The 17,226-nt window shown below is 43.1% G+C and overlaps 1 protein-coding gene across 3 annotated transcripts in view; it reads left to right on the forward strand.

The window, feature by feature from the left end:
* PPM1H (protein phosphatase, Mg2+/Mn2+ dependent 1H) overlaps positions 1–17,226 on the forward strand; it is a 240,699-nt gene that overhangs the window by 108,265 nt on the left and 115,208 nt on the right. For all 3 annotated transcript variants that reach the window (XM_045553452.1, XM_045553451.1, XM_045553453.1), the window contains exons 3-4: positions 5,935–6,279; positions 16,051–16,163. In XM_045553452.1, the coding sequence (XP_045409408.1) occupies positions 5,935–6,279; positions 16,051–16,163 (458 nt within the window). The remainder of the gene's footprint in view (positions 1–5,934; positions 6,280–16,050; positions 16,164–17,226) is intronic.

Consider the following 17,226-nt stretch of genomic DNA (forward strand, 5'->3'; position numbering starts at 1 on the left):
ATAAAGAAAAACTAAAATAAATACATAAAAACAGAATTTAAAAACCATCCTTCTCCCTTCCTTTGTATCTAATATTTATTGAGCATCAATTCTGTACCAGGCACTCACTGGGAACACCAGCGTGACTGAGACACACGTGAGTCTCTGTGACTCGGGCTGAAACAGACGTGTACAGGCGATGCCACAGCAGTGGGATAAACACTGCTGTAGGGGACAGACGGTGGCTGAAGTGGTCCTGGCAGGCTTGATGGGGAAGGTCATGCTTCCTTTGAAAACCGAAGGATAAATATTTCTCCACAGAGCGAGTTAGGAATCAGTGTTCCAGGCAGAAGAAAAACATGAGAGTCATAGTTCCGGAGTCACTACAAGTTAGAAGGGAGGAGATGAGAGAAGTTCAGGAGCGCTCACAAGGAGCAGCAACAGATGCTCCGCAGAGTGAGGGGCGGCTAGATCATGCAGGGCCTGTAGGCTGTGTCAGCATACAGGAGAACAAACGGTATTTTAAGGGCGGTATAGAGTCATTGAAAGTCCTAAGCAGTGAAGCAACAGAAGTGTATTTGCAGTGAAATAGCAGATTTGAGATGCTTTAACAGCATCGTGTTCATACCACTTGTGATCCTTCAGGCCTCTCTCTGAGGTTCACGGTTGTGTTGCCCTGGCTGCCTTATTCCTGGGTTAGATCCCCGGCTCTGATGAAGCCCTCAATGACATCGAGGAGACGTTCATTCCTCAAGATTCTCAGGTCTGACTTCATGCATCAAACTCTCCTGCTTACCTTACAGCAGTTGATGGCATCACTTTGAGGAAAGAGGAAGGTGGGAGAGAAGGGAGAATCCTGTATCCTTTTTAAAGTAAGCTTTATAGCACATCCTCTTTGATCATGCCACTTTCAAAAATAGATTTTTATTCTCTGTAATATCTCAGTCACATTTCAAGCACCATATATTTCTCTCCATCCTCATATTGTTCTTTGAGACATCTCTTGTCTTTGGGAGCCTTCTCAGGGCTTCCTTCTTTCAAAGCAGCTTTCAGGGCACTCTCGGGTGCAGAGGCATCGCATTGCGCTAGTACCCCAAGGCAGTAAATTGAGGCTCCTCAGTCTACCCTGCCAAACTCTGCAGTCTCACCCAACCTTACCTGGCCCTCAAGGCCACTGTCCATGTGGTGCTCAGAATGCAGTGGGGGCTCACAGGAAGAGGTGACTTGTAAGCTGAGTACTCAAAGGCAGGTGGGAGCTACACAAAGGAGGTGGAGCTCATTGGTGGTCTGTGATGAGCTGCAGGTTCTGCGGGTTGGTGTAGGTGGGATGTAAGTAAGGGCTAGAACGTGGGGAGAGCATCAGAGATGAGAACAGAGCTTGCAAGCTGGGGGCTCACAGACAGGAGCCAGCCCCCAGAGCAGGCTGTTAGGCCAGTAAAAGAAATATGACCGAATTTTGTGTTTTAATAGATTATGGTGCCAAGCGTAAATTAAGGCAAGCTTTCCCTCTGGGGAGGGCAGAATTGGAGTGGGGGGTTCACTGTAGCATAGAGGTTAATGGCTGGACAGCATGGTCCCTGGTGCCAGCTACATCACTTAATAGGCAGTGACCTACAGTGGTGACACTCTGTCCCTCATTTTCTTCCTCTAATGGGGATAATAACACACCTTATAGGGTGATTACTCACAGGACTGAAGTAAGGATTAAACGAGTTTGTATTTGTAAAGCTTTAGAACATTGCCTACTAAATAAGGTTTGTTAAATCCTGGGAAGGGTTTCCTAGACCAGTAACTGGATGTTTCTCTGACTTTAGGGTCTCTTACACTTTAACAGCTGAGCTGAACTCTAAGCATGTAGGGAGGCCCAACGTTGTGGTTGTATTTCCCCTTATAGTGTATCACTCAGTTTATATCCCTCCGGCATAGGAATACATTGAAGATTGAAATCTCGTGATGAACTTGGTTTTATCTTGTTCAAGGGATTTCAAAAAGCCCATGGCGTAGAAATGTTAAGCAAGAGGGACATCCAACTAGTATGTGACCCAGCTCAGGTCCAACTCCTTTCCTGCCTCCCGCACCTCGTTCTGCCCCCACTCAGCTGATTGGTGTTGAAGGTGGGCCTAGGATCCACATCTTTTAATCCTTAAGTCATTGTTGCCTTCACTTTCCCATGAAATAGAAATCTTACGCTTATACCTCTGTTTTATGGTGCTTTTAGTTGTTCATATGTGTTTCTTACTGCTGAATGTGATTGAATGTTTTTCTAGGGTAGGATTTCCCTCCTACCTAGCACCATTGCTTTTCACTCTTATTTCTCTCCTGATCCTCACAGCATAGCTTGAGTGATCTTTTAAAACCATAAATCAGTGTTGTCACTCCCACCTGAATCAATGGCTTTTTGTTGCTCTTAGGCTAAAGCTAAGATCTTTCATGTGTCCTGCTAGGACTGAGTGGTCTAACCCTTACCTCCCTCTCCAGTCTCTCTCTCCCATTCAGCCATGTGGCCATGGCTTAGTCTCATCATGCATTTTCCTACCACAGGGCCTTTGTACCTATTGTTGCTCTCACTTATCACAGGAACTTCCACCCATCATTCAGCATGGTCCTCACATCCTTGGGAAGCCTTCTCCAATGTGCCCCTCTGTAAGCTGGCTTTGCGGCACTCACAGTCCCTCCTTGTCCTCTCCTTGACCAGACTTGTGATCTTAGGTTTATTTGTGTGATTATTTAATCAGTGCCTATCTTGCCCCACCTCCAGATTATTAAGATCAGGCCATGTCTGGTATCTCTTCCAGCTAATCTTTTATCCCTACCGCCGACTATAGTGCTTATTGCACAGAAAGTGCTCAGTATTTGTGGACTTAAAAAAAAAAAACAACTATTTTCTCTTTCAGCATCTAGCACAGAATTGAATGAAAACAAAGTTTCAAAGAGCACAAACAGAATAATAGCACATGTTACCATAACTATACGGTATCTTTCAGCATCATTCTAAGAAGAGCCAAAGGAACTTTATTTAATGGCTTAAGCTAATTTAAAAAAAGCCTTTAATATTTATTGCCATGGAGTAGATAAAATTAGTAGTCAGAAGTGGATGTTATATGCACCTTACCTGTTTGTCCATTAGCTTTCTGAAAGTAAAGACCCCAATTATTTATTTAATCTTAGTATTTCATGTTGTACCTAATATATCATACTTTTTTCCAAATGTAATGGTTTATTTTCCCCCAGCTTTATTGAGGCATAATTGACAAAAATTATATGTATTTAAGGTGTACAACATGATTTGATATACCTGTACATTGTGAAATGATCACCACAGTCAAGTTCATTAACAGTTATCAGTTTTTGTGTATGTGTGGTGAGGATACTCAAAATCTAGTCTGTTAGATAATTTCAAGTGTACAAACAGTATTATTAACTATAGTCACCGGGCTGTCTATTAGATCCCCAGGACTTATATTACTGAAAGTATGTACCCTTTGACCAACATCTCCCATTTCCTCCACCCATAGTCCCTGGCAACCCCTGTTCTGCTCTCTGCTTCAATGAGTTTGACTTTTTGAAATTCCACATAAGTGAGATCATGCAGTATTTGTCTTTCTGTGCCTGCCTTATTTCACTTAGCATGATGTCCCCCGATTCATCTATGTTGTCACAAATGGCAGAATTTCCTTTTTATGGGTGAATAATATTTTATTGTGTGTATATATAATACACCCCATTTTATCATTCATCTGTCAATGGATGCTAAGATTGTTCATATATCTTGGCTGTGGTGAATGCTGCAATGAACATGGGGATACAGATACCTCTTCAAGAAACTGACTTCACTTCCTTTGGATATGTGCCCAGCAGTGGGACTGCTGGATCATATTGTAGTTCTATTTTTAATTTTTTGAGGAACCTCCATACTGTTTTCCATAATGGCTGTACTAATTTACATTCCCACTAAGAGTACACAAAAGTTCTCTTTTCTCCACCTTCTTGCCAACACTAGTCTCTTGTTTTTTTCATAATAGCCATTGTAACAAGTATCAGGTGACACCCCATTGTGGTTTTGATTTGCATTTTCCTGTGATGTTGAGCACTTTTTCATATACTTGTTGGCCACTCGCAGGTCTTCTTTTGCGAAATGTCTATTCAGATCCTTTGGCCATTTTTTAATCAAAAAAGAAAAAGGTTAAGAAAACATTAGTGAGCTTTAATATAATAGAAATTAACCAAAATGAAATATGTTAAAAATGAGACCATCCTCAGTGAGCTGTGGGACAACTTCTAGGGACTAATATATGTGTAATTAGATTCTTCCAAGGAGAAGAGAGAGAGGGATACAAAACAAATTTTTCTGAAGAAATACCGGCTGAAAAATTTCTAAATGTGATGAAATAACTATAAACCCCCAGAGCAAGAATGACAAACTCTAGGCATATGAAACAAAGAAAATAGCACTAAAGCACATCATGCTGAAATTGCTTAGAGCCAGGATAAATACAATTTTATTTCCCTTTACAATCTTTAGACCTTTTATTGTTCTTGCCTATTTAGGACCTCCAGTACAATGCTGAATAGAAGTGGCGAGAGCACATATTTTTGCATTTTGCCAGATTTTATGGGAAAGCATTCAGTATTTCACCATGAAGTATGATGTTAATTGTAGGTTTTCCATAAATGCCCTTTATCTGACTGGGGAAGGTTCCTCTTATTCCCAGTTCACCAAGAGCTTTAATACAAAAGGTACTGATGTTGAGCATCTTTTCGTATACCTCTTGGCCACTTATATTTCCTCTTTGGAGAAATATTTCTTCAAGTCCTTTGCCCATTTTTTAATCAGCTTATTTGCTGGGTTTTTTTTTTTTTTTTGCAATGCAATTCCTTATATATTTTGAAAATTAACCCCTTATAAGATACATGATGTTTTCTCCCATTCCATAAGCTGCCTTTTTGTCGATTGTTTCCTTTGCTGTGCAGAAGCTTTTTAGTGAAATGTAGTCCCGCTTGTTTATTTGTGCTTTTGTTGACTATGCTTTTAGTGTCATTTCTAAAAAAAAAATCGCCAAAAATCAATATCAAGGAGTTTTATCCCTGTTTTCTCCTAGAAGTTTTATGATTTCAAGTCTTAATGTTTAAATCTTTAATCTATTTTGAGTTAATTTCTGTCTATGATGTAAAATATCCTATCAGTTTTACCGTAATCGAGCTCCTTTTCTCCTCTGGCTAAGATCTTAGGCACGTGCAGTTCAAACATGGTTTTTAAAGGTGCTCAAATCTTGAAGTAGTCTAGAAATGCACTGGCAGATACTAAATCTGTAACAGGTGAGGGAACCTGGGCTGCACATAGCTGTAGGGAGGAAGAGGGAACAGAAAGATGCATCTTCCTGATGATTAGCAATATGGGAGAATGAGTGAGGTAGAGAACATGAAAAGGACGTTATTATAGCTGCATCTTGTGAGGCCTGGACTAGACTGGGTGTCTAGGAGGAAAAACATGTTCTAAAAATTTAGGATGTAGACCCAGGAAGCTGGGACAATTATCTGAGAGTGCAAGGGCCCTAAAGGGGGGTGGGGGGTGGGGAATGGGCCTACATATTTCCCCTTGGAGAATCTGCAGAAGGGCCCAACTTTCTTGAGGACTCCAGGCCAATCCTACTTCGGGGATGAAACAGAAAGGAGGCGAGGAGTTGGTGTTCAAGCTGGACTCCGTATGGAGTTTTACCGCAGATGACCCCGCACCAAATGAAAGTAGATCTTGCCCTCCAAGTAGTGACTATGTGATAATTTGGGCTCCTTCCCTAGACGGAGAACTACCTCATCCCTTGGGTGGTGGTAGCCATAGTGACTGACCTGGGGACCCTTCCCTGGGTATTTTTGCCATGTTGTGACCCCACTGTTTGCAGACCACCGGGGCGGAGGCCACAGCCATTCTCACCCCTCCCTGTCGCCCTCTCCCACCAGGAAAACGAGGGCGTTTCCTGCCACTACTGGTCGCTGTTTGACGGTCACGCGGGCTCCGGGGCGGCCGTGGTGGCGTCGCGCCTGCTGCAGCACCACGTCACGGAGCAGCTGCAGGACATCGTGGAGATCCTGAAGAACTCGGCGGCGCTGCCGCCCACCTGCCTGGGGGAGGAGCCCGAGACCGCGCCGGCGCACAGCCGCGCCCTGACCCGCGCCGCGTCCCTGCGCGGGGGCGTCGGCGCCCCCGGCTCCCCCGGCGCCCCGGCCACGCGCTTCTTCACCGAGAAGAAGATTGCGCACGAGTGCCTCGTCATCGGGGCTCTGGAAAGTGCGTTCAAGGAAATGGTAGGTGCCGCCGAGGAGACCAAGGCGACAGGGGCCGGGCGGCGGCTTTAGCCCCATCCTTGCTTCGGGCAGGGTTCCCTGAAAATGCGTGGATGGAGGGCCTGGCGCTGAGTGCTGGCAGAAATGTAAAAGATGATGAAAGAGAGGGGCAGTGCATGAGGTCCTGGGCTTTTGAAAGCTATGCCTTACCACGTGCACTTCGTCACACTGGGATTGGTGCCAGCCGGCCCCATTCCACTGAATTGCACCGTGAGCGTGGTTGCCATCACTTTTACACGTCGTCTGAAGTCCAGGGGTTGGGGGAAGCAGCGTTGAGCAACGTGCTCAAAGGTAACCTTCCTCTACAGGCCTCACCTGAGAAGGGCTGCTTTACCACGATTGGTGATGTGGTTCCCACTGCTGACAAAGTAGCTGCTGGAGGAGGACAGAACCGTGGGGCTGGGGTCCAAGAGTCACCGGTTTCACCTGGGTGCATGGCCGTGTGCGTTTTCGTTCGGGTGGGTCTGATCCGGAGGGTCCGGCGTCCTCCCGCGCCTGCGTCCCTGCTGGTGTCCTCGGGAGGAGCCGGCGGTGCCACCCCTCTGCCCCGCCAAGGATGCGCGCCGGCCGCCGCCGCTTTGTTCTGTTTGACCTCCTTTCCTCTCTGAGCTCGCGTTTTTCTAAGCCAATTATTTTGGTTCCAGAGATTTTCTTTCCTGTGCGGCAACCTGCCTACAGATAGAGAGTGAGAGATATTTAAGGATGTTTATAAGCACTTGAGTTAGGTGAGTGGGCTGTAGTGTCCTTAAAGCCTGGAGATTAAAAAGCGGTGACAAGCTGTTAAATGAAACCAGAGCAGCTAAAAGCATCTCACCAGAACTGAGTGTACACACTCCAGGATCTCACAATGTCAGGTCGTGTGCTAATAAGCAAATAATAACAACAGTGAACATCGTCATCTGATTTGTTTATAAGGCAAACATAGTTCGTATAGTCACACCTCAAATTTGCACCCTCTCCTTACTTAAATGTATCCCGTCTTTGGTCTCAGTTTTTCCCTCCTTGTCACGTAGATAACATGTACCCTTTGACTAGCAGGTGGTTTAAAATATATCTCTTCTGGGCGCTGTGGCTGGGGACTGCAGTCCTAGCTACTTGGGAGACTGAGGCAGGTCCATCACTTGAGCCTGGGAGTTCTGGGCTGTAGTGCACTGTGCCAGCTGGGTGTCCACATTAAGTTCAGCATCGATACGGTGACCTCCCAGGATTGGGGGACCACCAGGTTACATAAGGAGAGGTGAACCGGCCCAGATCTGAAACGAGCAGGTCAAAACACCAGTGCTAATCAGTAGTGGGATTGTGTCTGGGCATAGTCGCTGCACTCCAGCCTAGGCAACATAGCGAGACCTTTGTCTCTTAAAAAAGAAACGTTTAAAAAATAAAACGCACTTCCATCTCATGAGTTTCTGATACCCTACAACCTTGCAATCCCCATAAAAACACCAGGTGGCTGGAAAAGATTCTTTAGGAAAAAAAGAAGCAAGGTAGGAAAATTGACTCCTGCTCAAGTTTGGTGTAAAATCTCACTCTCTGGCTCTCATTGAAGCTCTGATGTGAATAAATGTTTCTAGACAACATGCTCAGAATGCAAAATATTTAATTATTTTTAAAGTTAGTTATTTAGGCAAAAATGTGACAATAGGTTCTCCCCACGTGAGAGGAAAATATCAGTTTATTATGTGGTAGAAGTGGAAAACAAAGGAAACTTTGGGATTTTCATATCCTTCAGTTATATGACTAGTACCACGGCACATCTTTTACTTGGAACTGCTGTATTCTCAATTTTATCCACTAGAGGCCAATGTCACATTGACTCAGGCCTAGACAGAGGTCTCAGCCTCTTCCAGCCTGTGAATGGCTCGAGGTTGCTGGAATTATGACTGTACTTGAAAAGAGAGGTTCATTTAGAAAAATACTTAGTAAAGCGCCTCCTTCCTGTCTTTTAAATTTTTTCAGCTTATACTTATCCAGTTCATTACCTGAAATTTTCCTTGTAAACTTAGTTGTCAGCTAAAAAAAAAAAAAAAAGCCCAAATTGCTTGCTTCCCTTTTATGTGTAATTTGTTCAATCAATAAATATTTGTTGAGAACCAACTCTATACCAGGCATGACTGGGAAGAGAGCATTGAACAAATTAGGCAAAGACGGGGATTAAACACGTAAAATACAAAGGGGAAGAGCCGTGAGAGGGGAGATACAGGGTGAAGTGGGGTCTGGTACAGAGTCAAGGGTTCCCTGGGGGTGGTGCTGGGGGCGGGTGGGAGTCAAGCAGGCAAAATGGGGCTGAGGAAACCATCTGTGTGAAGGCCCCAGTCAGAGAGAGAACCCAGGTGGGCCAAATCTGTCGTGGTCAGAAGGTAGATTTCAAGGTTAGGAATGAGGCAAGGTGAATTAGAGATTCTGGAACCCACCTGTGGAGGACTAGGTGTGCCATATTATGAACCTTTAGCTTTAAGCCACATCTCTTTTCCCTGTTTGTTCCTCTCCAGTCACCCCAACTCCCAGCTTCCTCCTCACACTCTGGGCCCCTGCATGCCTGCAGCCCACCTGGATTTGCACCATGGTGCGTGGTACATGGTTGGCCTTATGAAGTGAGAAGCTCATCAGTTCTCTGGTCCTGATGGTACTTGGTAGGGTGGCCCTACCTCGTTTTGTGCCAGGGACTGAGCCAGTTGATGCCTGTTGTCCCAGGTTAATTACTAATACTGTCCCCTTTCACTCTCAATAGTGTCGTTTGGATAAGTCTGTTTAGCTTAATCACAAAGAGATGCTCTTGTATTATCTTTGCTTCATCAGGAACTTCAGAAAAAAAATCACCAGTTTCATAGAAGCAGCACCCAATTTAACCTTATTAAATTACTTGGGGTGAGCTGCTGATTCTGCAACACAGAAATTACACCACATACTCTCAAAATAATGGCCTGGAAGGCCATTGCTAACTCACATAAACTACTTTTTCTTTCCTCCCTCTCTTAATATTATTAGCTTTTTGACAGTCATTTTCTTAAGGTGTCAACCTTTGGTTTTTTGAAATGCCCAACACATAATGGGGCAGCTTCGGAATTTCCAGGCCATTCCTAAACTTTTTTTTCCTCCTACAATAGCCAGCCACCTAATAGCTTTCCCATTTTTAAGTGTTCTTTAGGTATTGCAGGTTTTGTGTCATTCTGGTTTTCTGTACTAGGAAACTCAATATTAAATAAGGTTGTGATATATGCATTTCAGCTTTGTGATCCTTTTGCTTCTCTCCCACTTTAATTCCTAAAAGCTGAGTTCCCCAAGCCTAGCACCTGGGCCTCTACTTGGCCTCACTAATGGCATCTCTGCAGCTGTTCCCCCTGAGACTCAATGTCACAGTATCCCTAAAGGCAGAGCTTCTCCTTCACTGGGGGTTTTTGCTTTATTTATAGTAGTTCAATGATGTGGAACCAGAGTTCTTTGGATTCTCTCTGTCTCTGTCTCTCAATGCAACGCTGTGATGTTTGGTTTTTGTCTTTATTTCCTGGCATGCAACTCCTAAAGTCTTTGAAATCTTCAGAGTGATAAGTGTCTTTTTGTACCCTGATGTGAAGACTGTGGGGTGGCAGCCCTGGGTAGCTGTAAGGGGGAGCCTGGTTACCAAAAAGACCAAGGCAGGATTAGAGGGCTGGGGCTTTCAGCCCTGTCCCCTAACCTCAGGTTGAAGCTGAAGGTTGAGTTGATCTCCAGTGGCCAATGATTTAATCAATTGTGCCTGTGTAATGAAGCCTCCATAAAAATCCAAAAGGACAAGATTTGGAGAGCTTCTGGATAGCTGAACACGTGGAGATTCCTGGAGGGTAACGCGCCCAGGGAGGGCATGGAAGCTCCATGCCCTTTCCCCTATGCCTTGCCCCACACATCTCTTCATCTCTATCCTTTGCAGTATCCTTTATAATAAACCAATAAACGTAAGTGTTTTCCTGAGTTCTGTGAGCCACTCTAGTAAATTAATCAAAACCAAGAAGGGAGGTCGTGGGAACCCTGATTTGTAGCCGGTCAGTCAGAAGTACAGGTAAAGCAACCTGGGGCTTGTGACTGGCAGCAGAAGTGGGGGCAGTCTGGGGGTCCAACGCTGTCTCACAGGTTGGAGGTGAAGTGGAGGAAACCCAGCTGGTGTCGGCTGCAGAACTGATGGCTTGATGTGTGTAGGAGGAAAACCGCCCCACACCTGGTCACAGAAGTGTTTTGTGTTGATCATTGTGAGGTGAGAACAGAGGAAAACAGTTTGTGTTTTTTCCACTAAGAAATACTCTTCTCAGTCACTGGTATTTACTGAGCTTACATTTTATAATCAGCATTCTTCTAGACACCACTGAGGATAGAAGTAAAAGATAAAATCTTATATCTGGGGGCATTGGTAGTCACACATTATATGAACATAGAGATAGGCAATATCTCATTTACATTGATATTCTAAATCACATTAAAGGAGGTAGTGAAATGTTGATACCTATCCAAAAGAGTGACTCTGTTAAAAAATGTTCAGAAACACCAAATCAGAGTAAATAAGTCAGTACCTATATCTGAGAAAAAGTAGAAACTAGTTGCAAAATACAGACTAACAGAAGACGGGGAAAAATGCTTCCAATGAGGGGAGGTGGTAGCAGTTTCATCAAACACTCTAAGCGGCTTTGAGAGCAGTGCTTTTCGTCTTTGATCCTTGGGTTGCCTGGCTCCGCGTGAGGCTGGTGGTAAAGGTGACCTCTGACCACTGGCGTTTAACACTTACTGTGCACGCTGTCAGAAACAGCTTTACCTCCACAACCCTCTGATGGCATCTCATCTTGGATCTTCCTTTGCAGTGAGAGGCTGTGTAGCTAATCCCTCCTATGTCCACTATGAAAAAAGAACCCTGGCTTCCTAAAGGACCATAATTGCTGGAACTTTTTGACTGACTTCCATTCTGCTTCCTCACAGTGCCTGGCTTAGTTAAGTTTTGTCACCTGTTATTTAGGTTGTTTGGCCTGGGACAATAGATGTGTATAAGATAAATGTCTTCTAAGTCCTGATTCCAAATCTCCTCCCTACTTTCCCACCCTCCTCCTCCCCCTACAAATGGCCGAATAGCCAACATTTCAGACTCAGGAAGTCAGTTCCATCGCTGGGTGAGTCACAGGAGGCCTTTGCCCTCCTTGAATGGGAAGAGTTCTGGGCATAGCCAGAAGGATCTCAAAGTTCTACCCTATTTCCTTTTCGGCATGGGTATAGATTCCCCACCACGGTTGGGTATTAGGAAGGGAGGAAAATGGCAATATTTTAAGTTGTGAAACTACCATACATCTTTCAATTAGTAAATGGTTGGAAATACCAGGCAGCTTGGCCTTGTTGGTAAAAACCATATAAGTAAGTGATGACACTGTGATGAAAAGGGGGAGAACGAATGCAAAGCTAATTCATAGCTAATGAATCCTGGTGTTTCCTAAAATTAGCATATTAATGGTAAATTGGGAACTTGCCTGTCTATTAAGTTAGAGTTTTGTCTTTGTTTTTGTTAGAACTGGAGGAAGTTCCTCCTCCGGGAAGGAGTGAGCGTATGATTCCACAAGGGGCCAGCAGGTGGCGATATTAGGCAGCACAGTACTGTTTTTTTTCTTCCCTGCTGCCTGGCTGGCAGATGGCCTTGTTCTCAGAATAAACCAGGATCAGACCTGGATACTGAAACCATGCAGAATCTTATTATTTGTGACTGACACTATTAGCAGTGTGCTCAAAACCATGTTTTAACCCAGCCAGGGAGTGCTGCCATGTCCTATTGAAACTACCCATCACTCACTCCTTTCTGCTATGCGATATTGCTTTCTTTTTGCAACCTGAAATTGGTAGGAAACAAAGAATGACCCTGGAGTTGCATAATCTGTGGGACTTTCAAACCAAATTACAACCATCATGGGTAATATAATTTTTTTCTTGCAATTCTTTCCGGCTGAATTAGTCTTATTGCACACACGTCTTTTTCCTTCCTTGCTTCTATTCCTCCTTGCAACAAGGAGCAAAATAAAACCCCAAGTCTTAAAAATTGGACCTGTTGCTTGATTTAGAGATAAGCCTAGCTTAAATGTAATAATTAAGCAGACACAAGGAGGATAACTCAGTCCTGCTAAGTAGAAAGTTGCCTTGAGAGGTCTTTAGCATCCTTGATTGAGCAGATAAATCAATTATCTTGTTAACTGAATTTTATGAGTCACTATGTGATCCTGTTAGCCCATACTTGAAAGGAATGATAGTATGTATATGTGTTTTACTAGGAAGTTATTCTAGATTTATGTCTGAGGGTTCATTGACAGCTAAAATGGGGAAATATTCCAAATTAGTCCTTGCTTAGCACAAAGCAGCAGGCAGTTTTTCCCATGATTTCATTGGTTTTTGTAAAAATACCCAAACTTGACGGTTTAAAAAAAAAAGTTCAACATTTTTATTTATTATTTTACCTAGAGTATAAAAAGCTTAAGCTAATTTGAAAGGTTGAGGGTTTGAAGAAAAATGGTAGGTAATTCAGTGGTAAATATATCTTTATTGACTTCATTTATCATGTTTGATCTGATAGTAAAAGAACCACCCAGATGGTCCTTTAATGTTCCTTTCAGTGCTCAGATTTTGTGAAACATCTTTTAAAGAGGAGTAGGTGGTGTATGTAGGAAAAAATAAATGTGCTATTTTGGCTTCTAGGGAGGAGGGGGGAGGAAAGCAATTATTTTTAGAATATGTTCTACTTGCACACAGTTTTAGAAGAAGTAGAAGAGAGCGTTTTAACGTCAGTGAATTCTTCAGGGGGATGAGGTCTGTGGAGACACAGCTTTCAAATTCTTGACACCACGATCCCAGAAAGCACACTTGTAATTAAAGTGCGTATACACACATGTACCCCACACAGTGTGGGAGAGGGGCCAATGAAAGCATGTAGCAAAGTTCCTTGCACAAAAAGTAGTTAAGTTCACTCTTTTTGAGAAAGTGCTGCCAAATTTAGCATTACTTATTCAGGGGGAGCTACAGAGGGAATATATTAATAGTCAAACATAGAAACAGGTGAAAGAAACAATGAAATCAATTAGCAAAAAATACCAAATCACTGTTAATATAATATAGCAAGGAATTAACTGGGTAAGCTAACTGGAATGTTTCCCCCAAAATTAAAGCAGAAAAATCTTGGTGTTGAACACAGTGCCTTGATTTTTTTCGTAAGGATTAAATAATTTTTTAATCAGATCTTTTTGTGATACAAACCATGATGAATAATGCACCTACCTATGGTGCAGACTAAACTTGCTTGTCTGAGTCCCAGGGGAATTCTTTGCCATGGACAGCTCTTTTATATGGACTTTGTGTGCCACAGAGTTTTCCCCCTTTTGGATCACACCAATGATTTGATTAAGTCTGACAAACATCATTCACATTCCAGTCCATATACTGCAGCACACAAGCAGTTGGGTGTTCAAAGAACTTTTAATAAATATTGTCTTTCATTCAGACTTTTAGGTATTTAAACAAATATTGATTCTGGCTGTGAAAGGATAGTTTCTGCAGCTAGAGCAATTCCTTCCAATGTATTAAAAACAGTAGTATTAGACATAGACTTCATATACCAATTTATATATTAATTTAATGAAATATGTCTCTTCTGTAACATCAACTTTATATGAGTTATTTAAATACAAAAAAAATCTGACATTTTCACCCACAAACTCCTTTGTGGGTAGGGTTATTGGTTCTGTTTTTCTGGATTTTTTTGGAGATTAAATAGACATCTTGATGTCTTTCTCCTCTCTTGTACTGCCTTGAGACAATCCTTCCCTTCACCCTCCAGCTTCCTACCATTCTTGTGTAGGTCTTGAGAACCATTTTCTTGCCAATCGATTGCATTTTAACTGAAGCGTGGGTCCCTGCCTAATTACTGTCTCCGTGAGCAGTGACATTATAAGTTTTTTGTTTGTGAATTGTGGAAACCATTTCTCATATTAAGGAATAGGTAAGGTAGTGGAGAGATAAAGCATTGTAAAACTTATTTCTTCATTTGTCAGTTTAACAGACATTTATTAAACTACCATTTACCTGGACCAGTGTAGGTGTTGAAGGTTGTAGGTGAGCAAAAAAGGTCACTGCTCTCAATCGTGGAGCCTCCAAGCTGTGGAAAGGTCTAGATGACCCGCTAAACCCCTCACATGCCAGCTAATTTAATCCTTATGAAAATCCTTTAAGAAAGCTAATTTATATAGAGTTTAAGTAAGTGTAAAAAATCCAACATAGTCCTCTGAAGGTAGACTTTGTGCTTGACCCTTCAGTAACTCATGCTGCTGCTGTGCACTCCAGGATGGAAGTATTTCCTCACTTGTTTCTAAACTACTACATCCCCCTCCACACATTCTTACCCCTCGCCCAGCCCCTTACCCGGTTCACTCCCAGGGTTGTGTTGGTTTCTGCCATGTCCTGTCTTTGTACTTTTTCTCTGCTTTTTAACCAGTGTGCTGTCCCTCATCAGTATCCTCCACTCAGGCTCTTCAGTTTCCCGTGGGTGATTTATCCACCTTTACATTAGCATCTCTGCCCCCCGGAGCTGGTAAATGTTGCATTCCTGAATTCTCTCCCCCTTGTCCACGAGGAGGCCGGCTGACGCAGCTGAGCTTTCATTCCATGGGTTTCTCAGAATCACAAAAGTGGCCCGGCCCTAGATCTGCCAATGGCACTGTCCACATCAGCCAGGACACCAGTTCTTCCTCTACTTATAATTGATACCCATCCCTCATTCTCCTTCCATCTGCCCCAACAGTAGATTACTACCGGAATGTTTGGTGTTCTTTTAGCTTGACATTCAGTGTATCTTCCTAACTCAACTCTTATTTTTCTGAGGTCGTCACAGACCCTTGCTTTTGACACTAACACAGAATTTCACAAAGGCATCTGTCTTGATGATGCACATCTGTGAACCGAAGTGTTGGTCTATTTTTTATTTTCTTGGGAAGGCCTCATTAGGTGGCCGGTAATAACACAAGCTTTGGAGGAGGAAAACCAGATTGAAATCCAAACACTAGCCAGGTAAACATGGGCAGGCTACCCCAGTTCTCTGCAGCTGAACAATGAGGTTAATGATGGTTTTGAGGATGAAATGAGATTATGTAAAGTGCTCAGCACACTGCCTGGGAGAGAGAAAGTGCTCAGTGAATGGTGGCTATCATTATGAATGTGTCACAAGAGGAAAAATCAGAGTTCAGAAGCATGAATCTTTGATCTCTAAGTCATGGGTTGACTCCTGGTCAAATAGAAGATACCTCTAATCTAGCTGTAAAAGAAACTATTTATCCGAGACTTTGGGGTTAAAAACATTGATCAGGTCCAAGTCCTTGCCATTCTCAGCCTGTCTATTGTATGTTTCGCATGGCAACCCAGGCAGCCCTTACAAAGACTAAATTTCCCATAACAGATGATATTTATTGAATATGACTTATTTAACACATTGTATTCTTCTTGGTTTTGTCCAAGTGCTATCTGTTTGCCATCTTTTGTTTCCTGCCTCTGGTTCACAGATGGTCTAATAGGAGGCAGTTTTATGCCAGTGTCCTCTCCAGAAATGTTCATTAGGTTGTAGAAAAGCACTGAAGGTTTTCTAGTCCCTTCTTGAAGTACACTCAGTCTCTCAGACTGTGTCAAGGGAGCGAGGGTCCGAAAGCCTTTGATACAAATTCCTACACAATCCAACACTAACTTTGTTTTCTCCTTCAGGACCTACAAATAGAACGAGAGAGGAGTTCCTACAATATATCTGGCGGCTGCACGGCCCTCATTGTGATTTGCCTTTTGGGGAAGCTATATGTTGCAAATGCTGGGGACAGCAGGTAAGCTGATTAGTTGTCTGATCTTACTAATTTCTAATGCCTCTGACACTTTTTATCCTTTCTCAGAAAGATCAAGTGATTAGAAATAAGATAATTCTGCTTGGGGTTAGGTATTGACAAAGACAGGCCTTCTACATCAGAATGAAAATGCATTTAAGAAGCACAATCAGGTTGGGGCAGTCTTTTACTTGTACAGAGTAGCCGTGCATGTATATACCTGGGATACATCTAAATCAGCAGTATTCAAATGGTTTTTGGCTTCTGAACCTGATTTTCAGTGAAAGCTTAGTAGAGACATGATATGTGAGAGTGTTAAGGGGGAAGGAAAGGGATTTGAATGAAATGGTATTTGGAGGGTCACCTGGGGGGACTCCCCTGCTGGCTCCACTCTGTTCAGTGACTTTGCACTCTCCTTTCCCAGGGGCGAAGTCTCTCCTTTTATGCACATGTCCTTAGAGACTGCAGTCGCCTCACTTCCTGGTTCAGCTAAAGGGAACTTTGGCAAGGTCATGGTTAATCCTTACTTTATTCAGCATTGCCAGGGGATAAGATAAACTTATATATTAATTCTATTTTAAATAACCAATGCTTCTTTGCTTTTGATGTGGGTAATTTTTTAATTACAGACTTTATGAAAACTATTCTAATATGTGTTACATACTTCTCTCTTTAGTAACAAACTATGCTGGCCATACAGCAGGATGTTTTCCTAAAGACCGACTCTTTATTCCAAAGTAATACAACTATCGGGCTCTAAACATGACGTCCTCAGAGGACAAGTAGTTTCCCTGTGAGGGCTGCAGTCTTAGGATCTGCTCATTCCTCTGGCCCCTTCCTCCAGATTGCTCTGGCCCTCCTTGAGGTCTGACCCTACTCTCTTCCCCTCCCCTGCCTCTAGCTCGTGTTGTCGCTGCTGCGTCTGTAGCACTCAACTCTTTTGAGGCAGTCAAGAAATTCGCCTTAATTTTACTTCCATGTACAACGCAGGAGACTGAGACCTGAGGCAGTCTCCGTTACTCCTAGTAGAGCGTCCTTTCCCACTGAAGATCTTTCCCACAGAGAA

Source organism: Lemur catta, chromosome 6 (assembly GCF_020740605.2).
Source record: "Lemur catta isolate mLemCat1 chromosome 6, mLemCat1.pri, whole genome shotgun sequence".
Classification (NCBI taxonomy): domain Eukaryota; kingdom Metazoa; phylum Chordata; class Mammalia; order Primates; family Lemuridae; genus Lemur; species Lemur catta.